We start from the raw sequence: 23,679 nt of genomic DNA on the forward strand, positions 1-23,679 counted from the left end.
GTGTGTCTCTGTGGTCACACACGCCTGATGTCTTTGCGGCGGCACAGAGAAGTAAGAGCTCAATCCATTCATTCCACTAATGAATCAAATCTGCTGCGGAAGAAGTGACACGTGAAATACAGTTACAGTGACAGAAAGGGATGCAGCAAATACATTCTAATTAGGCATCATTCAAGTCACTGTCATAACAGTCGGTTCAGCTCGACGTGAACGGTGAGACGGAGAAAGACTAGAATCACGGCTCACATCGTTCCCAGGGCGGAGACAGATCCTCTCCTCAAGCAACTTTAAATAGGACAGTGCAGTCAAACGCACGCTGCTGACGGGACATAAAACAGTCGGTTGCAGCTGTGTTGCTTTCACCCACCGGTGATGGGGATGCTGTGTGTATCCCACAATCAATGCGTGAAGGAAATAAATGGCGAGCAGTGAAAAATCCACAGGAGTGATGAAAAGCTTGTCAGGGGAGAGCATGCGTGCCAATGTCTCTGGTTATTCACTTCTTACAGCGGGCCCTTACATGTGTGCCAATGTCTCTGGTTATTCACTTCTTACAGCGGGCCCTTACGTGTGTTAAATGGTTTGCATGAGTTCTGAGACAGGTGCTCCGACGCTCTGATTTTGTGGAATTATTCTCGTTCGTCTCCTTGTGAGGATACGCTCCCGCACACCAAAGTCTTCCCTTGCATTAAACCCGTGTTGTGAAAATACCCAACAGCTAAAATGCTTGTGTGCTTCTGTTGTAGTTTTCCATTTGAATGTGTCTGTATCGCCGTATTCGCCGCCGCCGCCGCCAGCTCCCTCTCGGCCACTCCCTTGCTCTCTCACTCACTCGCTTTCATGCCAACGCCATTCAGGCTTAGAGGCTGACGAACAGGCAGAGAAGCTTAGAACGAGCAACATCTCTCTCTGTGTGTGTGTGTGTGTGTGTGTGTGTGTGTGTGTGTGTGTGTGTGTGTGTGTGTGTGTGTGTGTGTGTGTCAGGGGGCCGGTATGTGATGCTGAGGCAGGCTCGTGCAGCCCATTGTCTAAATCTCTCCCTCGTGGAACTTTGACTTTGACTACGACAGTCACAGACTGACAAGACTCTGCCAAAACCAGCTCTTTAGAGAGCCATATCTTTCTATACCCCCTCCCCCCCTCCTCTGTGATTCTCTCTTCATTTCTCTCTCGTCCTCCTTTTCATTGTCTCCTCGTCTCTCTGGCTCTTGCAGACGTTGCTGTGGATTTAACCTGAAAGCCACCTTGTTAGGCTGATGTGGATTGATGGATTAATTTGTCACAGTGTGAGCAGCACGTCTCCCGAGTGTACTGGGCGGTTCTGTGGACGTGTTGCGAAACACGACGCGGCGCCAACACACGCTGGCTCTTTACAACTGTTCTACAAGCAGAATTAAAAACCAAGCAGTCCCGACTCGTCCGTCATTTTGACCATTACACTTGAATACCTTTTTGCTGGCGTGTGCATTTTTACTGTACGAGCTATCGGCCTCCGTTCGATGTGTTCGTGTGTACTGCCTCTCTTGTATATTGAATGCCCTTTGACCCTTTCCATCTCCCCCAGTAAGCCAATAAAGGTGAGCAGTAATCAGGAGATGGTCAGCGTTGTCGTTTCTTGCTGGTGCAGCCATTCATCTCCATCAGGGGCTACACACTGATCACTGACATGTGCTCTACTGTATATGGTATGATGCCTGAGAGAGAGAGAGGGGCGGGGGAAGAGGGAAAGCCATTTGTTTCTGTCCTGGACTAATTGGTGGCATTCCCTTTGATGGATTCATTTAGGAAGAGTTGTGTGTGTTTGTGGACGAGTGTGTGTGTGTAAGAAGATACCTCTCCAGTACACATCTCATGTACTCTAGCTGTTTACTGTGATAAAATAATAATGCTATTTTCCTGTCACTGTACCAGAATAATACTGGGACTGGTTCATTTTCTTCTTTTTGCTCCCAGTGATCCTTCTGACTATTTTCAAAGTGATAATTTGGTTGTTTTTTAACGCTTTTGAGGTACTTATTAGTATTACTTACAGTAGATTACCCACTGTGGAAAAACAGACAGGGATTACGGCACAGCCAGCAGCAAAGCATTGTACTGCTGTGGACGGGGCAAAACATATCACCTAAAAACATGTATTTAAGTGTATGCTTTATTTAGAATATTTTCAGTGGTTTACCTCGTCATCAGACGGCCCTTTCCAACATCGACCTGAACTGAAAGCAACGTTTATGCTCTTTTTTAGTCCATCAAAAGATATTGTTTCAATGTTTCCCTTCAGTTCCCAGTTGGAGTTTGTTCTAAATGTAGCATACACTATTAACCCACTGAGCTTATTTTTAATACTGCATTATGATTTCGAACCGGTTCTTCTTAGTCGCTGCTCTTCTGGAACCAATAAATACCCACATGAGGCCGAGGATGATGTCACATGACTTTACAGTTTATGATGCCCGTTGAATTATTATGGCGCCCTGTGGGATAGCAAAACCTCATTCCATCTGCTGGGAGATTGAACCACATAACAACACACATGTAATATGCAAGAAAGTGTTGCTTACAGGATATGGTATTGCAGACACACACACACATACACACACACACACAGTTTACCTTAGGATGGGACATATATGTAAACACATACCCAGGAAACACCATTTTAGAGCCATGCTTTCACAATTCTATATCCGAGTTGGACAGTGAAGTATTTTGGCTGTGATGTTGTGTTTTCCTCAAACCTGGGAGCACGGGGGGAACTTCCAGAGATGGGACGGTGAGAGAAGTCAAATCCTCCACTGGCTGAAAAAACAAGATCTGGGTGTGTACGACGTAGAAACAGAAGGCAGGAATGGGGTTGCGTCTCCGTATGAGCTCGTCTAAAGTGTGCTTTGGTGGACTGGAAGTCGGTGCTGTTGTCAAATCTGCTGGCTTTGCTGCTGCTGCCCGCTGCCAAGACGCTCCTTGGTGTAATTTTGACTTTCAAAGTAGCCCATTGCCTTCCTGCCAACAAAATAGCCTTGGGATAGCTTGGCGTTTCTCTGTCTTTGTGTTTTGTTTTTAATTTTTAATTTCTCTTCTCCTACTCTCTCTCTCTCTCTCTCTCTCTCTCTCTCTCTCTCTCTCTCTGTAGTTGTCACTCCCATCCTCTCTCTTTCACTCCAAGGCTCAGCCTCTTTGTTTCTCTTTCTATTGCATCCTCTCACGGTGTCTGTTTTTCTCTGCCAGCCCCCCACTCTCATACTCTCTCCCTCAAACCACTTTGTTACCCCTGTCTTGCTTGTCATCCTCTCTCTCTCTCTCTCTCTCTCTCTCTCTCTCTCTCTCTCTCTCTCTCTCTCTCTCTCTCTTGCTGTCTCTGTCTAGCTCTCTCTCCCTCTTTAAAAGCAGCTTAATTCTATCATCTTATAGTTGGACAGTAGTAATTACATTTATGACACAAATCCTGCTAGTCACAGCAAAATACTTTGTGTGTGTGTGTGTGTGTGTGTGTGTGTGTGTGTGTGTGTGTGTGTGTGTGTGTGTGTGTGTGTGAGCGAGCGAGCGTTAGAGTATGTGGATGCATGCTCATCACCCAGTGTGTGTGTGCTTGTATACTTATATACGTGTGTGTGTGTGTGTGTGTTGTTCATTCCCTGATAACCCTGCCCCATCACCAATAAGCTATTTCTGATAGTATTTATTTCATCCCACTACCCAGCCATGTTTGGACTCTGGGTCTGTGTACGTTCTGTGTGCTCCTCTGTGTTAGACTTCCTAAACGGACTGCGATTGCCCTCACACTTTACAGATCCCCAGTGGAAAATGAACCTTGACCCTGCCTGCTTGCACTGAATTTGAATGAGGAACATCACAAGCATGTTTTCATATGGAATTAAATAATCTACAGAAAGCATTGCATGACTAAACACTGATGTGTACACATCTAGGCATGTCATTTGAGCCTAAGTATGCTGGATTAGGAATTTATTCAAACTGGGATGAAGAAACAAACAACACTAAGAAACTGGTTAACCTTTGAGGGCGTGTTGTTAGCGACTGCAAACATGTTGGCCTGAGTTTCTGATTAGAGTGTGGATGAAAGGAATAATACATAAATACTGGACAATTAATGTTGAGCTTTTTCATGGTATTGGTGGCCTTGGTTCAAATGTTCCTGGCAGCTCTAATCCACGGTCCTTGGAGGTTTCACACAGTGGATCGGCTATCCTTTATAATACACTCAGCTCTAGAATAAACCGTTTGTTGTTGCATGTGATAGGACTACTTAAAAAAAAAAGTTTCAGTTTTTTGCTAAGATTGAAGATCCTGCTGTGCTCTTTGGCTGAGGATCTAATAGCATGTTTGTTACTTTTCCCTTCAGCGTGGCCACTGTCCTATTTATCTTCTGGAAGTCATTAAGTCGGTCATCAGTTGTCACAGCACATGCAGATGTTTCCATGCATCACATGTTATCTTTAAGCAATTCACCACCCGTCATGGACTGCGACATATAAGACAATGTTGAGCAGCTCCCGTTGGCCTGAATTTATTCATTTTTCTGTTATTTTAATGGAGCAAAAGGTCTCGTTACAAAGAAGAAAGCACATTTGAAAGTTAAACACTGGAGGCTTTTTCAGGCTACGGTAAAAAAAAAAAAAAAAAGCCTGAAAGCAAGATGATTACATTGCTTTCACTTTTGACATGCAGTGGGAGGCGAGTTTCATGTTCATGAACAAAAGTGTGCATTTCATTTTTTTTCCACATAGAAACCTTTGTCTTTCTGTTGAAAATTGCCATTCTTTATTTTGGGTTTTATAACCGGAAGTCCTTAGAAACTGCCATGTGATTTAAAAACGCCTAACTACTTGTACGACTCCAAAGTGGCCAGAGTTGATCTAGAACTGACCCATATGTGCATGGTGGGAGGGATAGTGTTTATTGTGAGAGAACAACATGTTTTATCTTCTATGGATGTGTATCTGTTCAGCCGCATCAAAAAAAACTATCGAACCAGACTCTAAAATATAGATGAATTACATAGCACTTATTTTTAATGTTTACTACTCTGTATGCATCTGGATGTCATGGGGACTGTGTTTATGCATGGGGGTGTCACGTTATTGCCCTTGTCCATCTCCTCTCCAAGCAGCAGACTTACATTATGCATGTGCATACATTCTATGCACGTTATTACTGTGTGTGTGTGTGTGTGTGTGTGAGTGTGTGTGTGTGTGTTTGGTTAATGGTTGTTTAAATAGATGTGGAAGTCACATCAGCCCTCTCATCTCCTCTGCTTTGAGAAAAACATGCACACACACACACACACCCACACACACACACACACACACACACACACACACACACACACACACAGGAGTTGTGTAGTATAGGGAATCATTAGCTAAAGTGATGCAGGTTTAGCTATCATGAATCACAGTGGCATCATATCGACAAGCCAGAGCCAGCAAGGAATCCAAAGTGTGTATGTGCGTGTGCGTATGACTGTGTAAGGATTACCAGTATTTTGAGCTGGCAGCAAGCCCAGCCTTTCTGCCTCCTTCCCCATTTTTCTCTGTCTCCCTCTCTGCCACCGTGGAATTCCCCCGAGGAAACTTAATTTGCTCTCTGCCTGTCATTGCTCCTCCCATCCCTTTTCCCCCCATCTTGCCCGCCATCAGTGTCTCCCTGCTTTCGATGGCACACAGTGACAAACCACATTAGGAGCACAGATTACCTTCTCTCTCTCTCTCTCTCTCTCTCTCTCTCTCTCTCTCTCTCTCTCTCTCTCTCTCTCTCTCTCTCTCTCTCTCTCTCTCTCTCTCTCTCTCTCTCTGGTTTTACACTCTGCGACCGCCCAGGGCTTGAGGCTGAACTTGATCCAACTTCAGCACTCATTAGCTTTGGCTGAGTTTATGAAGCAGGTTAGCATTAATTGCTAGCTAGTCTGCTTAAAGCTGGGCCTGTGCCCGCTGTGTAAAGTGTGAAGCTCCTTTACCTCACTCTCCCTCGAATACCTCCACCATCTTTTCATGCATTGCTCTCCTCTTCATCATCCTTTCTGCTGGATCCCTCCCTCCCTCAGTAATATCTCTCACAGTATACTTGTGATGATGGATGGAGAATCAGTAACAGTGAAGCGGACCTCACATCCATCACAAACTCAACAACAGCATAGTTAACTGCATTTTTTTTTTTCTCTTTCCTGGCTCTGCTCTCCAGGGTTCAGCCATGTCGCGGGCTTACTGGCTCCTAGCCATTATCTCCACAGGCTTTTGGAACCAATCAGGGCACAGCAGGGTAGACCTATTTGATCAGACCTGGAGTGAAGTAAGACTCCGTATACATGCTGATCAGTTCTTGTTTTTAGTAGACTGGTATCCAAACAGTTTCCTAACTTTTAACTGCCAGAACCGACCGTACCGTGTGACCTAGTCTGAGCTAAAGAAAGCAAGCGGACAGAAACTACACTTACCTTTGTCGTTGCCTGTCTTTTTCTTTGTCCTTGTCTGACCACCAGCTCCATCAGCTCCTGTAGAACTCGGCCCCACCCTCGGCTTGAAGAAGTCCAGTTCCTTGGAGAGTCTTCAGACAGCCATGTCGGAGGTGAACAGGAAGAACGAACTCCTCCCCTTCCACCGACCTCGCCCCAATATGGTCAGAGGAAGAGGCTGCAACGAGAGCTTCCGAGCAGCTATTGATAAATCCTATGATGGGCCGCCTGAAGACGATGATGATGGTAAGGGATGAAGAAAGTGTCCATCGGGCACGTGTGAGGTTTTCCTTCTTTTCTTTGTCAGTGGCTCATTGGCCATTGTCATTACTGAAACGGCACTCAAATGCTGGCCTATTGTCAATAAGAAAAACAAGACAAAAAGGAATATCATAAATGTCTGTAATGTAAAGTTTATGGTCTCAATCACCCGTTTCAAGTCTTTTCAAAGTAGTGCTACTGTCGCTACCAATGCAGTTAGTGAAGATTACTGTAACACCACCTAAATCCGTTGCACCCCTAATATGTGTACGGTTGGTTTGTAAAAAAAAAAAAAAGTGTCCCTCCTTCTTAGTGACTGCTGTTTTAAGGTCAAGACAAAATAATTCAACACTGGATCACACTGATTTTGGCAACACCTATCAGTGATGTCACAGTGGCTGCTTACGATGACAATTAAGAACATATAACTCATATTTAATGGTTAACATAAATCCTCAGTGCCTAGATGGAATTTCCCTACATGGCAAATGATGAATAGTAATGGCTCACTTCTGTTTCCACTGTGCTCCCCAATAACAACCTCTACTCCTTTTTTGAAAAGCCACTAGTGAGCTCATCACAGTTTAGCTCTGTCGTCGTCAGTCCTGATTCATTTAGGAGTGTTTGCCAGCAAAGCAAAGACTTTAAGCATCGCCGGGAGAACCCCCATGCGTCAAGTGACAAAACCTATGAAGTCAAGCAGCAGCAATATGTGATTCAATTCAGATCTGGGCTTTTTTAGCTTTACATATTTATCCAGCAGCTAAATGGTAGCTGCTTAGTTTGTCTCCCTGCGAGGTGCAGTTCAATCCCCAGCTGGGTTATTAGCAGCGAGCTCTTATCAGTCACCACTAGAGTAATGAGTCGGGCTGTTTCAGATCACCACATTCACACAGGATAGGACTAATAGGGCATGTCAACAGCGCACACACCCAGTGGCCACATCTGTCACCATCTTTCCAAGTGTCCGACACTTTGTGGGCTGCTGTTAATTGACAGAGAGCAGTCCTCCCAAGCACACTGTTTTGTCTCTCTCTACATGTGTGCACCTTTGCTGGGGCTTAAATGGTATCTTCCCTTCAGTGTTAATGTAAACGGTCCCCAGCTGTCCGTGTGGAGTTTTTGAGAGGCGGATTAGCAGTTTTACTAGTAGACTACCGTGCTCACTTTTTGACAGTACAACTCCACCGTTGAATATTTAGTCAGGGTTCATGTATAGCTGAGGTTTTGTGTGAGATCCTGAATCCAGCTAATACCACAGTGAATGTATTTTTCACGAGGACTATTCAACAGAGGTTTTAGAGTCATTGGCTTTGATGTCTCACATCTGTAGGGATGGATTATGGTGCTAAATAGCTGTTTCTGTCACTCTCTGTCTTGTGTTTGTACTCCTTATGTCCCCTTATTAACACACCATCCCCACGATCAGTCATACACACAATATGACGGTACATGGTAGACATACGTCATAGCAGCAATGTTCTTATGCTTAGTGTTCAATCACGAAGACGTGCTTCTGTGGACACACACCGACTCACACACACACACACAATTACAATGCCATTCGATTGCTAGACAGCCTTTGTAATTAAGTCTGAAGTGAATATCCAAGGTTAATTCTCAGTTGAAGTAACTCATTTGGTTTGTTTATCTTATAAAATATGACAAGTGGTCCGTGTGTGTGTGTGTGTGTGTGTGTGTGTGTGTGTGTGTGTGTGTGTGTGTGTGTGTGTGTGTGTGTGTGTGTGTGTGTGTGTGTGTGTGTGTGTGTGTGCGTGCGTGCGTGTTGATTTGAATTCAAGGCCAGGCCTCCCGTCCGTCACAGGCGTAATGAGGCATCACGGTTTACGCTTTGAACATTTTAACTTTCTTATTTCTAATTAATTCACGATGAAGTTAATGAATCCGCCATGGAGACGTTGAGTAGAGAAGGTTAAACATCGTGTGGCTGTGCATGTGTGCTCTCCATTTGTGGTTCTTATGCATGCTTATGTCATAGACTGATATGTGATCTTCACTGTATCGTGTGCTGTGGGATTGTTCCTGATTTTACAGCGAGCATGAGTCACTCTGGCAAAGAGCATTACGTGTACAAACCCCTTCGTTGTGTGCTGCTGGAACCCTCTCTTCTTAATGTTTGTTTGAAAATTAGACACAGCGATGGTCCTTGACTCAGCATGATTTAAATACAAAATAATCATAAATCATTGGATGTCTTTGTTTGCCTTGAATTGGAAAACTAGTGATTCACTTCAGACAAACGGCAGTTAGGTTGTAAATATAAGGTTGGAATTGGTTGGTTTTATGAGAGCAACTAGTTTTAATCAGGATTTCAGTTTTAAATCTTTCACTAGGTTTAGCAGTTCCATAAAGTGTCTCACTGGTAATCCTATTTTAGAAAGGTTTACCACTTCAACTTAATGTCAAGACTGCGGTTGTTTATGTTTATCATTTCAGTCTCCGTGTGAATAAATTGAGTTCAATTGATTTAATGTTATAAAATGACGGAAGTGGACACAGCACGATCCAATCATTTTCTTTTATTACTACTTGTCTTTAAGACCCCATTCCCGCTGATCCCCATCTTTCTCCCTCTCTTCTTCTATTCCCCCGAGATGACGCTTCGGAGCCGAGTTCAGGCCGGGACACCCCTGCCAGTAGTTCATCCCGCCAGGGAGTGGGCGATCGGATGGAGGAGAAAGGCAAAAAAGACAAGAAAAAGATACCCAAAACAAAGAAGAAGGACAAGAACAAGGGGAAAGGGAAGGAGAAGGAGAAAAAGAAAGCGGAGGAGCCCGAGGAGACGGAGAAGAAGAGCAAGAAGATAGGCTTCGGGTTGCTGAGGTAACTAACTGTGTGTGTGTGTGTGTGTGTGTGTGTGTGTGTGTGTGTGAGAGAGAGAGAGAGAGAGATAGAGAGAGAACTAGTACAGTAGTTTAGGTACCGTCCAATTGATTTTGTTCAGCCCAGATGAAATCACTGGATTGGCTATTGTGAGTACTCACAATAGCTTGTTTTTTGCATTTATTATGATATGTTTACTTCCATAATTAAAATGTTTCTGGGCAGTGGCTTTTGGAGGGAGGCCTGAAAGGATGGGCCGTTAGCATAGCAACTTGGCAACTTTCTCCCTAGAGTAAGCAACATTTGAGTTACGTTCATTGTAGTTTTTTAGTTGGATTACTCCTGCTGGTCTCTCTAGTGTTACGTACCCAACCTTTAATGCAGTTAATGTTTTCAGACAGGTTAACCAATTGTCCATTTAACATGAGGTCACATTATGTGTCACTGAAGTGACGCGTCTGTGTATACGACACAAGCCTGCATTTATTCAATATCACATTAATGGAGTCCACAAATGCATATATATATATATCTTTTTTCAGTCAAAGCAGTGAACCAAACATGAACACTGAGGTCTTTTTCCCCCTGATGAAACGCTATCACATGTTCACAGGCACACAAAGAGCACTCTTAAGAGAGGTGCTCCAATTTCCTTAAGAGGTGCAGAAAATTATCTGTCAGAACTATTTTGTGTGATTAACTTTACCACTATATCCCCAACGTGAATGGCACATTTAAGTCGACACACCGCATGAATGGGGCAAAGTGTTTCAATGGACAATTTGTACTTTCTACCTTAATTGCTACCTACCCTCAGTTTTTTTTTTCACTGCGGCTGTTTCTGAAATGGGATTTCACATGACCATTACGTAGATACAGATCCCAAGAAAAACACTCGCATGCAATTTGATCGAAAGTGCAGCCGCTGTATTTCAAAACACACTTCCAAAAGAAGTCTGTGTGAACCGGAACACGGAAAAACACTTCCAGATTTCAAAGTCCGATTTTATCACAATGATTGTACCTCAGAATTGCATGTTATATAAAGTGCATTATTAGGCAATTAGACCAACTCTAATTGTACTTGTCTAAAAGGTTCCATGCTATTTTCTCCACCTTCTTCTTCACCTCTATTCTACCTTGTTTTCCTCATTCTCACCTCAGTGTGCCAGTCCTATTAGTAATTAGTCAGACTTGTTCTTGAGGGGAGCAGAAATATTCCTTTCATGTTGTTAAAATGCTCTTTGTCATGCAGTTCAGTTTGTAATGGCTCTTTATACTTCAGCCTTTTGTAATTATGTCAAATCAATTTCATGAACAAAGAGACATGTTCAGTGGATGGGCTGGATTGAGGTTTGTGGTGTGGACTGTACAGTGTGTTTTCACCCACTTCTTCCATTGATAGTTTCAGTTTAATGCATAGCAACAGTGTGTGCCTGCTTGTTTACCCGCATCCATCTTTGTTGATTCCCTCATGTAAGCCCTTCAACCGATCATTGCACAAGATGCAACTTTGGGTTGTATGAGACAATTAACAAAATTCAGCTTCAAGGGCAGTTTCATTTCATGGCGTCTACATTTGTAAATAAGATAATAATAATATCTGTAATTGTATAATGCAAGTGGGTTTGTGAATTGGGTGTACTGACCCTGTTCTTAGCATTTATGTGAGGAAAGAAAAACGGGAGATGGAAAGATATGACACGTGGCACAGCTCACTCATACATACATGCAAGCCATTGCTACCTATAGTAGAACAGTGCAGCCCAAAATAACCACTATTACTGCTTTGTACATGTTGTGGAAGTCCCAGATACACCGGGAAACCATCAGCGTCCTATCTGAGTTCATAACATCACCCAGAGGTGCACTGTGATTTTAATTAAGCTGTATTCACTGTGGATAGCAAGACACATAACGCCTGGTTTACTACAGCAGTATGTGCCCAAATCAAACACCTTTGTTGTGATTTAATTACAATAAATGGATAAAAATGAGTTACAACAAAGCAAGTAACAACAATGGTTCAGATCGATAGGAGCTAGGCTGTGCTAACAATGTAGCTGCTCCATAAACACTGAAAATAATGTTGTCTCGGCTAAAATACAGCAGCGACCTTGTTGTTTGTACCACAGACAGTCTCTGGTTTTAGTCATAGTTTTGTTCGGTCTCTGTATGAAATGTAAGATACTATTGTAGAGCTCTGGGGAGACCACAGACCACTACAATATGGTTTAATCAGTCCATTTAGTCCCTTTAATAGCTACGTTTTGCTACAAAGGGTGTCTTAGATGATGGTATTGATAGAAATGCCGATTGTGTTGTTTGCACTGTTTTTCTACCACCACAATGCTCACGCAGCTGCTGTGAAGTAAAAGTATAAATGCACAACATAAACACTTAAGAACCACAATCAGTCTCTCTCTGTATTTGCCACAGTCATTTTTCATTTTGTCCACTTTGTTCACTCTTTCACTCGCACCATATTAAGTGCTTCCGAGTTCAGGTAAGGGTAGGCCCAATCCCTTCCTTCTCTCTCCCACCACTCTACTGTACCATGTGTTTAATGGCCTGGACAGCCTCGGCAGCACGCCTGAGAATATCGCCGGTTTCATCGAACCTTCTATGCACGGATCCTTCCAACCGTCCTTTCATCCAACTACTAATTCCCCCATCACGTCTTGCCTTAAGTTCCTTATGAAACCAACACCCAGGGATATTTCACACCTTTCCTCTACACCCCATCTGTCATTAGCATGAGACGGCCTTGATGAGAGCCCAGTGATAATCTCACCCTTTCTCTCATCTCCCCCTTTCGGGCCATAGTTCTGTTGCCTCTCTGCCTCTCTTTTTCACACCCCACTCTGGTAATCTTTGCACCGTTCCAATTTCTCCCTCTCTGTCTGCTCCCTCCAGCTCCCTATCTGCATTTGATTGCATGTAATGGAGGTAGACTGAGAAGGCAAATTGGTGCTATTCAGTACAGTTCAGTCTAGGCCAGGCTGCTGATTTCTCATATTCATCTAGACCATGAGGCCAGCGTTGATTGGCCTCATGGTCTAGAGGAGGTGGTACGGGATGATCAAAACTTACTCCGAGGTGTCTCGTTCTACTGTAGTAATGTTAATGTGCTTCATTGGTTGGTTCATGCATTTGACACAAGCTCTCTTTGCCATATACTACAGGGTGTTTCTATGCACCAGCTGCAAAGCTACCACGATGGTCCAGAAGTAAAATGATTCATTTAAACCAAAGTATTTGGCAAAGGGCTGGCTAACAATTAAGTTTTTCACATAAATGAAGGGAAGGTGTAGCAGCGTAGAAAGGTTGAATGTAATTACTGTAATGTGCCATTCACATATTAACCCAGACATTAAAGCCAGACTGGGAATGTTTGTTTTAAATGCCCTTTAAAGTGGACAGCTGGCTCTGTCACTCTGTCATTTGAACTGCTGCCACCTGCCAATCAGTGATGCCAATCATCGGTGTGTGTGTGTGTGTGTGTCTGTGTGTGTGTGTGTGTGTGTGTGTGTGTGTGTGTGTGTGTGTGTGTGTGTGTGTGTGTGGGAGTGCATGGTGGAAATATTGTCATCCTACCGTCATGAATAATCATGTGGTGATAAAACATGATTGGTCACAGAGTCAGATGGTTGTCACATAGAAGGTACACGGTTGCTGTAAATCTCCTTCAGGCAGCGTGTGTGTGTGTGTGTGTGTGTGTGTGTGTGTGTGTGTGTGTGCGTGTTACCATGTGCACAACACTTTGTTCCGCTCTGATCTGTCTAGCTTTTCTCTTTGCTCACCCTGTTAAGATTGATACTCAGACATTCAACAAAATTCATATTGCACACACACACACACAAGGCAAGGAGTGTGTGTGTGTGTGTGTGTGTGTGTGTGTGTGTGTGTGTGTGTGTGTGTGAGTGAGAATGTGTACAAATAAAATATGGTAATCTATGGGGTGAGACCAGAGATGTGCAAGGTTTCCCAGAACCAAAGGACAGCCCGTTGCCAGTGTGACATGTTTATGTGACTGTTGATGCGTTGTAAACTATTTGTGCATGCTGCTCATTTTCAGATTTCAAATGGTGTGAATTTATGAGAATCTATGGTAATAAATGCATGGTTGCCTGCTCGGTTGTAATCATGCACTGCCGTACTCACCTCCAGTTGAGTGTGCGCATGTGTGAGTTTTTGCATGCGCGTCCATATGGATGTTGACTGACTTATGACTGAATGATCTGCTTTCATCAGAAACTGTCATAAAACAAAACTTGAAACTCATTCTAATGAGAGAATGCAGCCACCATGTGAAAAAGTATGAATGTAAAAACAAAGCACCGCTTGCTAAGGTTACAATTTGTACAACATGGATTTCTTTGAGCTCTTTCTTCACGTTGATGACCGTAATTACACTCCCTGCCATGTTTGGCTCTTTTGTTTCCCTCCTTCCCCTTGCTCTCTCCCGCTGCTCATAATGTGGCACCTCTGTTAGCGTGGCCTTGTTTTACACTGCAATATATAAGTCGGGCACCTCAATGGAAACAGCACAATCATGGCTACAGCTAATGACAACTTTTGTAATGTATAGCAGTTTTTTGCTGACTATTTACACATTTATAACCTCTATCTTCTCTTCTCTGCTCAGCAGTTGGACGTAGCTTTGTTGGTGTCAGCTGAGTCAATCATGCTTTGATTTCTGTGAATACAAAGCTGTGACTGAAAGATGTGTATGGCTTTGATTTTCTTTATTTTTGGCATAAATGTAGACGAAAAAATATACGATACGTTTTATCACACATGATATCTTCAGGGTCTGTCGGAAAGTTGAAAATTAGACATTATTGTCAGTTGTGCAGCTTGTGGCTATGATAAATGTTGTATAATTGTCAAACCCACTGGTGGGTTTTGGGGTTCAATTAATTCACTTTTGAGCAAAAATAATATTCACACCTTGAAAACTGGAACGTGAAATAAATAAGTAAAACAAATTATAACAATAATAACAAAACCACACAGCCAAAACAAAAAACTAAATGGACTATTAGCTCTGTTAACAAAAATGTGGATGTCTCGGCAATTAATTTCAGTCAACACAACAGGTAAAATCGAGGTCAGCTAAAATGATTGAGATCATGCCTATATATCTTATGACGAGATGATGACATAACAGTCATTAGGCTCATGCTCATATGTTGTGTATATAAGTCGATATAGTCATCATTGTGTCTGTATAAAAGGCTTTTATTTTGAAGGTGGAGCATAGCCTTTTTTCGGCTGCTACGGGTAGTGGTGACGGTACGGCGCGAAGACATCAGAGAAACGATAGCCTACGGTCATGTTAACAGAACTTTTCGCTCCTTTTTCCAGTTAGTTATGTACCTGAGATACTCGAGGATTACCTGTGTTTTTTGACGTGTGTTTTTGGAGGTGTGCTGTTTTAACACTACGGGTATAAAGTGAATGAACAAACAACTGCAAAACAACTGCCCGTGTGTGTACACATAAGAATAAAACCCTGCCTTTGAAGAGACGCCGGTCTTCCCCCTTTATTGTGTCCTGACCGACACACCACCTTGGATGCAGTATCAACCTTAACGAATCAGCTGTAGTCCCCTACCTCCCTTACAGTGTCCGTTCTGCTATCGCACGTGATATTTCCTAGTAAGCGTCCCCGAACCCACCCGATGTAGACTTGCACATCACTACATCCACCACTGGAATCTAATTGTACAGCATTTAAATATTGATCAACGTTATGAGTGAAGCTTCGAACTATTCGATACAGCCCTGCAATCCAAAGTTAACAAAAACACATCACATATCTAGCATAGCTAGCAATCCAGCTATATTGTGGCCAAACAATATGCTCAACTTTGGTTGAAGGCAACGCAAACTTGTGTGCTAGAAAGCCGTTTCAAGCTCTTTATGCCAGTAAAACCTTGTCTTTTGACCAGACATCGCCTGCCATTGTTTCATAATTAGAGAGCACATGCATGAAAGCGGGCGCGGGGGTGGGGGGGGGGGGACGGGGGGAGGGCACCAGCTGCCAATCAAACCTCTTGACAGAAAGTCATTGGAGTGTCACGGACTGATGTCATGCCTGACAATCATCTGTGTGGGTTTGCCAGTGTGTGCCTGTTTCCTTGCATTTGAATGTTTGCTTCCTTACAGTGTGTGTGTGCTTGTGTGTGTGTGTGTGTGTGTGTGTGTGTGTGTGCGCGTGTGCGTGTGCTTCTTATCGGAGCACACTTGTCAATCACCTGTTCTCTCTGGGATCCATTTGCCAATGACGGCAAAGGGAGGGCGTGTCTGAGGAGCGGCAGAGGGAGTGAGTGAGAAACAGCATAAGAATGGAAAGAATAGGAGAAGTGAGAGTCACAGATGTTTGCACTCATGTGTTTGTGCTCGTTTGTCAGTGGGTTTTCTCCTCATGGACTCTTCAGGAGCACGAGTGTGGAACAGCCCTCTGCTCACTGTTCACCATTCCAGGTGGCAATTATTTGTGTGTGTGTCAAAGTAGTTTATTGTTAAGACATGTTTTAATTTTAAACTGCATTCTTCCTTTTAATGCCATGAAGGCCAGTCCTCTCATCAAAAAAAAAAAAAAGGGGTTAGGGTTAGAACAGATTTTTCCCCTAAAAGTTTTTTTTTTTTTTTTTTGTAACTTTCAACCCATCATCCGTCTGCTTTCCTCTTTGGGTTGCCATCAGTAAACGTGAGTAGATGCTAGAATGTACCGTTACCCCTGAATGCACACTTTAGACAAAACCATGCCTACTTCTGTATGACGAAGGCCTCGTCTCAGTGTTAACAGCTGCATTCCCATGGAAACAGTGCTCTGAAATATAATAGCTACTGTAGCCTGGAAAATAGCAATATTGGGCACTGCATTTGATCATTTTTTTGTTTCTGGACCACAGATGAGACAATAATGAGCTAGCTAGGCCCCTCTGCCTCATTCCCGACCGCTAGGAGACTAGTGTGCTGGGAAGAGATCAGAAGACAGCTCAGTAGTCTCCTTGCAGCGGAGAGTGAGCTCATTTTCTGTAACCAGTGAATAATGTCTCATCCAATCACAAAGACGTATGAATTGTATTATATTAGTCAGCCACAGCACAGAACGCTGCATCAGGCTCTCGGCCTACAGAGTCATTTTGGTGGGTTAATTCCAACAAGACCGTGAAGATGTTTCTAGTGCATTCTGGTTGGAGAAATGCATATGAAACATAAACAAGCATTGGAAATGATGATAACCTGTACTTGCATTTACATTTAAATTTACATTTTGATGTATATACTACTTAAAAACTATCTGGAAGCTACAAAACTATGAAAATAAAGAATACGTTCCAAAGAAACATTGTTTTTCTTCGGCCAGACGTTGCATTTAGTGTTTTTGTAGTTTTAACTTTTCTCACACAGATAGAGGCTTTTAGAAACCTGTGTATACATGTCTAATTAAATCTACCTAACATGCAAATGTAGAGCCATACACTTTCCATACAGATTGTGGTGTTAAACCATGAATATGCATGAGTCATCATTCTGTTCCCTTTAATGACAGAGCAAGAGGTAATTTATTCATCCTAACTGGCTGTTAATCAGCTGTTCCTGCTCTGATATCCCTTGTGGAAGTATGCTCAAGGGATGATGTCGTAGCCCGTACATTTTAAAAACATCTTCTGGATGTCCGCCACATGTGCCAGCACGTGTGTTCGATGTGCCGGTTTAACTGGTTAACGTTGGTTTTTAGCCAGTTCACTACTTCCATATCACACCTGCCTCTACATTTTTAGTAATTCATTGTAGAAACAACACCAGTGATGATAATAGCAAGTAAAGTAACTGAAATTAGAAAATTTAGTTTAGAGTAGTTTGTGTACTGTGATAATATTTAGTTAATAGTTTAGCTAATAATAGTTTAACTGATTTCTAGCATCAAACCGGAGACATTTTAAAGGACATGGCATGAAAAGGATGCTCTGTTACCTCCATGTGCTGCTTAATGGAGATAAATAAACCATAGTTACAGGTTGTCTTCTTCTTCACTGTGGAACTTGACCCTGTGGAGAACCCACTATATACTTGTCCATCCATTTAGCCAAAACCTCATACAAAATAACTATAAAATATATCGTGCAGTTGTTCTCTGAGGTCCGTATGAGAAATTAAAAAGCAAAGGAATGGATTAACCTCATTATTTTATTTTCCATCCATCTGTATTATCTACTTTTCCAATGCATTCTCTGTTTAAAAACTGAGGCAAGAGAATAACCGGGGATGATAGCATCGGAGAAAGGAGAGGAGGGGATGATGGAGGTTAAGTGCTGTGAAAGAAGGGTTTGATACCGAGGGGCGACACGCCAAACAAGGCGGCGAGATGAAGGGGCGAAGGCGCGGTAAGCTATGGATGGGAAGGAACAGACATGAGGTTAATGTGGGAAAGGAACTAGAGTGCTGTGGTTAAAAAAAAAAAAAAGGAGGAAGAGGTAAAAGGGAAGAAAGGTGAAGGAGGGGTTAGTGAGGGGAAGAGAGAGTTGAAGGAAAGGGTAAGCCTGTAATTCTGTAGGTAGCAGTAATTAGAGCAAGCAAGCAGCGTCCCCTGTGAAGCAAATACACACTCACACTGCTAATGCACACACACGGTTATGGCCCATCATTGCCCATTGAGCCCCCCTCTATCGGCGGTGAATAGGTTTCTTCTCCCCCCCCTCCCCCCCCTCCCCCACAGCCCACATTAAGCACGTCAAAGAGAAGTATTACCTCTGCATACACACCACACCATTTTTTGCTCCTTTTCCCCCCACAGGCTAAACTACAAACACATAAAATCACACACTTTAGAATGACCATGAGTGTTATTTTAAATAATGCACAAGCAGGTGCATTATAGCCATGCTTCAAAACCATCAGCAGCAGTGTGTAGCGAGAGTGTGGACCAAAGAATAATACATCAATATGTTGGCCGGATAAATAAAACATGAGGCCTGCTATAAGGTCACAGTTTGCATGTTGGAGATATTAACTATTTAGCAGTTTTGACTGGCTCAATTAATGATATCCTACTCACAGTGTAGCTGCTGGGCTCTACAGTTTAATGAGCCTCGATAAGGGGGAGTGCTTTTCCCTCTTTTTTTCTACATTTGGGAAGAGCATTTTTTCACATCTTGATAACCAGATATTAATCAGAACTTTGTCAACGTAAAGGTGGATTTAAATCTTGTTCTTGGTTTAAGAAGAAAACGTAACAAATCAGCAATGTGCCAAACATTCACGGTTCATTCCCAACTCTCATGTTAATCACATAGTCAATCATATCATATAATAGAGCTGTGCGATATTACGATATATATCGTAGTACGATATAAAAATGTCTACCGTAGGATATAACCCTCTGTCGTTCATATCGTAATTTTAACGTGTAGGCTACTTGTTTAGCACTGTTGCTACACGCATTTCCACTGCATGCGTCTCCGCTGCGTTGCGTCTCTGCCACGCCAGCGGAGCAGATACGTTTCACTTTAGTCTATGGGTCAATCCCCACCAGGTCCGCTGCGCTGCGTGTCCGCTGCGCTGCGTGTCCGCTGCGTCTCAGCTCCGGCAGTCCGCAGCTCTCCGCAACAAATACGGACTTCTATTTCTGGCGGATGCCGGACCACGGCGCAGCAATTCAGCACAGGGCAAATATAGCGAAACAGGAAGTTCGGTACATACTCAACAATAAAACTTTTCAAAATAAAACACTTGTGTTAATAAAACCACTTTACTACGTCAAAAAAAGTCTTGTACTCCTTCCTTGGGAACACTGACCATTTTTTTATGGTCACGAATAAAAGGAAAGAAGAAAGTGCCATTCATTTGCCTTTCATTCACATGGTTATCAAAAATAGTGCTGAGATGTGATTGATTTATTTATATATATATATATATATATATATATATATATATATATATATATATATATATATATATAATTCTAAGAAAAAATACTATATCGGGATATACAATTTTGTCCATATCGCACAGCACTATCATATAACATTATGGCGTTTAATCAGGTGTGTATTTGTGTGTATCTTCTCCACACAATGTCCAGTAGTGCTGAGTATGCTATTGATGCTGACCACACACTAACTGTATTGACTGGTGTGGTTTGAGTATTGATATGTGGCCACTTGAAACTTCAGACTATTGTGTGTAAGCCATCTGTTCATTTAGATCAGGCTGTAGAGAATAGCAGCAGAATATATATATATATATATATATAGAGTATATATAGCTTCCCTCATGTATTTAACTGTTCTTCTCACTGACCTTTACAAATGGACTCTTACATAGCCATTCTACATTTGATCGTATGATTTCCTAATCTTTACCGTATTTGATGTTTTGATGATCTGTTTTCCGTTTTATACCTACAATATTTATATATTATTGTGTTGATCAGGTCATTTGGAAAAAACACAGCAACTTTGACTTTGAACACATCTCTGAACCGAAAAAGCCCCGCCCCCTTCCTTCAGACCTCTGTTCAAAGCCGCTCCCCCAGAACGCCAAACGACTGCTGGAGATCCACAGTGTGTGCGCTATCAGGAAGTAAGCATTGACAGACAGGCAGGCCGTCCAATGATTTTCGCCAGCCCGACTTCTTTGATTGGACGGGGTTTTTTTCAGTCACAGCCACAGATGAGATTTTTTTTTATTTATTTTTTTATCATTTAATATATTCATTGCTATCGGCATGTCACGAGGATTTAAAGTAACATAACAGAAAGTGTTTCTGAATAGAATCACCTACTCAACCTTTAAGTGTTGGGACTTCACTATAGAGGTAACTGCAGAGCAGCCCTAGCAAAAGTTTAGCAGCAGTGATTGTTGCTGTGCATCTGTGTGAGAGCTTCAGGGAAGCAGAGACGACTCGTTTGGTCTCGACTCCGAGTCCCAGGCTGCTCCCGCGCTGAATAACTCAGTGTGTGCTTGTGAGTTTGTGCCACTGCGTTTGCATCTGCTCTCACATGATTTCAGCCATGTGTGTTTGTTGTATGAATGGTGTTAATTGGGTGTTTCTTCCTCATCTGCTCCCACAGCACCACGCCATGCCGAAGGCTGCTGAAATGCAGTGTTGCTACATTACAATGCCTTTTTTTCCACCCATTGTGCCCGTCTCTATCATTTCTTCTTTCCGTCCAGATTTGGGAAGAAAAAAGAGGAGAAGAAGGAGGCGAAAGCAGCTCAGCAGCGGCAGAAGTCCGACATGCTGAGTGATCACGAGTTTGAGAGGATGAAGGACGAGAGGGAAAGGTGGGCAGCTTTGATGGTCATGTTTTTTGCTTTAACTTTGTAACATGTACTGTCTTTTCTCAAGGAGGGATATTCTGTAACCATATTTTGTTTTTCTCGTTGATTTCAGATTGTTCTTGTATTAACATCTCTGTTATTCCTTTCTGTTACTGCTGATCTTTCTCTCCATCCCCCTTTACCCCATGCTTGTTATTCCTGGGCTCCATACCAATGCCTTCTTTCTGTGTGGTGTGTTTAAAGGTATTTCTTTCTCATCAAAATCATGAGTGTCTCCGTGGCGTTTCTAGTTATCTTAGGTGACTCTCCATCTGTCTCTCAGGATCGAGGCAGCACACCCTGAGCTGCGAGACCACCGGCCCAGAGACCAGCAAGGTGGTGGGTCAGCGTATCCTGATGTGGAGGATGACGACGCAGACCCCAACTATGCCAGAATACAATCCTTCAGGGACCGAGATGTGGGTTCAATGCCACAGCCACCGTCTCAGTCCCCTCCCTACAGTACAGTTCAGCACATCCATGCCGGCATCCCTTCCCCCCAAGGCCCTTCTGTGTTTGTAGGGCATGGGAATCATGGTAACGACCCTGGAACCATCCCCGATGATGACCCTCTTGATAAGCTGTATGCCAAAGTCAATAAACCGAGGGGGGCTGGAACTGCATCTCCTGTTTCTGCTACTTCAAATGACAGGTAAGGCGCCATGACCTTCTCGGGATATACTTATCTGAAAAATGTCTTCTTGCTTGATGGCGATGGTTGGTGATTTTTAATTAGAGCAAAAGGTCGGCTGTGGCTCAGAGGTAGTGCGAGTTGTCCTCCAATTGGAAGATCGGTGGTTTGAATCCCAGCTCCTCAAGTCTGCATGTGGAAGTGCCTTGGGCAAGATACTGAACCCCAGATTGCCCCCGAAGGCCGTGCCATTTACCATAGGGTTCCAGCAGTGGTTAGACACACAGTAGCAGAATTGATGCAATTTCATTAATCCTTCAGTCTTTAATTGTAGCTTATAAAAGTGATAGTTTTGCCTGTTTGAAACCTGCAAACCCAACCTGCCCCCCTCCTGGAGCACAGCATGTTGAAAGATCCCACATTTTACAGTGCAGGTATTTTGCTGATGCGTCGTATTGCTTCCTCTTTTTTTTACTTTCACCTGTCTAAATCAGGTCTACCTGCCACAGGCCAGTTTGTATTTGTGTGTGTGTGTGTGTGTGTGTGTGTGTGTGTGTGTGTGTGTGTGTGTGTGTGTGTGTGTGTGTGTGTGTGTGTGTGTGTGTGTGTGTGTGTGTGTGTGTGTGTGTGTGTGTTCTTAGACAGAGAGATACAGACGGACAGACAGACAAAAAGGTTTGAGATTGAATTGTTTGTGCTTGCTTTGAGCTTCAGTTTGAGCGCTTGTGTACTCACCTACCCACTGACATACATATTGTGTGTGTGTGTGTGTGTGTGTGTGTGTGTGTGTGTGTGTGTGTGTGTGTGTGTGTGTGTGTGTGTGTGAGTGTCAGTGTGTGTGTGTGCCGAAGAAATCACTGCAAGGTTCAATGTGTTCCTCTCAGCTCTGCAATCCTTACTCCTTTCCTTTATTATGTCAGTCACAGCTCACTTACTCCTGAATATATCCACCAGCACAGATATCCTCACACACAGACACACACATCTACCTTCATTTCCTAGCCTGCCTCCTTGCGAGGAAGTAAACCTCTTTGATGGACAGTTTCAGGCATCATAGAGGTTTCCTGGCACTGTATTTTTCTCATATTGTTTCCTCCCTGCATACATAGTGTTTATTATGGGTTATGTACACTGCCTGGCCAAAAATAAAAAAATCCCCATGCACCTGTATTTAATTAAGAACTTTCCATAGAATAATTACTACAGTGATTAATATGTTTGAGCTAGCACCAACTTATTACACCCTAACTGTTTCAGTGAGTAGCTTCTCATTTCTTAAACAACCATGTCTGAAGACATATCCTGTGGTTGTGGAAAATATGTTACTCTCTTTCAGTACTAAGGAGATTGTGGAAAAATAAGTTAGGTTGAGAACCGTCCAACACATTATTAAAACCTGGAAGGATAGTGGTGAAACTTTATCTTCTAGGAAGAAATATAATCGGAAAAAAATCTTCTGATTGTGACTGGAAATCACTTAAACGTGAAATCAAAGTAAAAAAAAAAAACAACAGCAGCAGCAGAACTCATGGCTATAGTGAAAGTAAGATAATTCCCACTGACACAATGTGAAGAGAATTCAAGGGATTTGGACAAAACAGCTGTGTAGCTTTAAGAAAACCACTGATCGGGGGGGAAAAGGCTCCAGCAATGGAAAAAGCTCATGTGGTCTGATGAGTCCAGATTCAGCCTGTTCCAGAGTGATGGGTGCATCAGGGTAAGAAGGGAGGCTGATGAAGTGATGCTCCCATCATGCCTATTGCCTAACATAAAAGCCTGTGGGGGGAGTGTTACCATCCAGGGTTGCTTCAGTTGGTCAGGTCGAGGTTCAGCAACGTTATGAGGTCAGCTGACTACCTGAATATACTGAATGTTTTTCCATGAATGGATTTTCTCCTCCCTGATGACACGAGCATACCCCAGCTCATAACAGCAGCGTGTAAGATACAGGCAGGTACAACTCAGTTCAATTAAAAAAACATTAGTCATCCCAGAGGGGCAATTATAAAAGGGTAGGCATACTTAATGCAACATAAACAGCATAAAACACTACAAGACAAGATAGTAGATAGACATAGTCAAGACAGTACAATACAGACAGCAGTGACTATATAGAAGGTTGTCAACGTCAAGCTTT

General features: G+C 42.9%; 1 protein-coding gene across 5 annotated transcripts in view; it reads left to right on the forward strand.

Annotated features, from left to right (window-relative positions):
• LOC311021631 (partitioning defective 3 homolog B-like) overlaps window positions 1-23,679 on the forward strand; it is a 188,462-nt gene that overhangs the window by 97,329 nt on the left and 67,454 nt on the right. For all 5 annotated transcript variants that reach the window (XM_084022292.1, XM_084022294.1, XM_084022293.1 and 2 more), the window contains exons 18-21: window positions 6,494-6,712; window positions 9,343-9,571; window positions 20,765-20,875; window positions 21,195-21,563. In XM_084022292.1, the coding sequence (XP_083878418.1) occupies window positions 6,494-6,712; window positions 9,343-9,571; window positions 20,765-20,875; window positions 21,195-21,563 (928 nt within the window). The remainder of the gene's footprint in view (window positions 1-6,493; window positions 6,713-9,342; window positions 9,572-20,764; window positions 20,876-21,194; window positions 21,564-23,679) is intronic.

This window comes from Eutrigla gurnardus (assembly GCF_963514095.1).
Source record: "Eutrigla gurnardus genome assembly, chromosome: 12".
Taxonomy (NCBI): domain Eukaryota; kingdom Metazoa; phylum Chordata; class Actinopteri; order Perciformes; family Triglidae; genus Eutrigla; species Eutrigla gurnardus.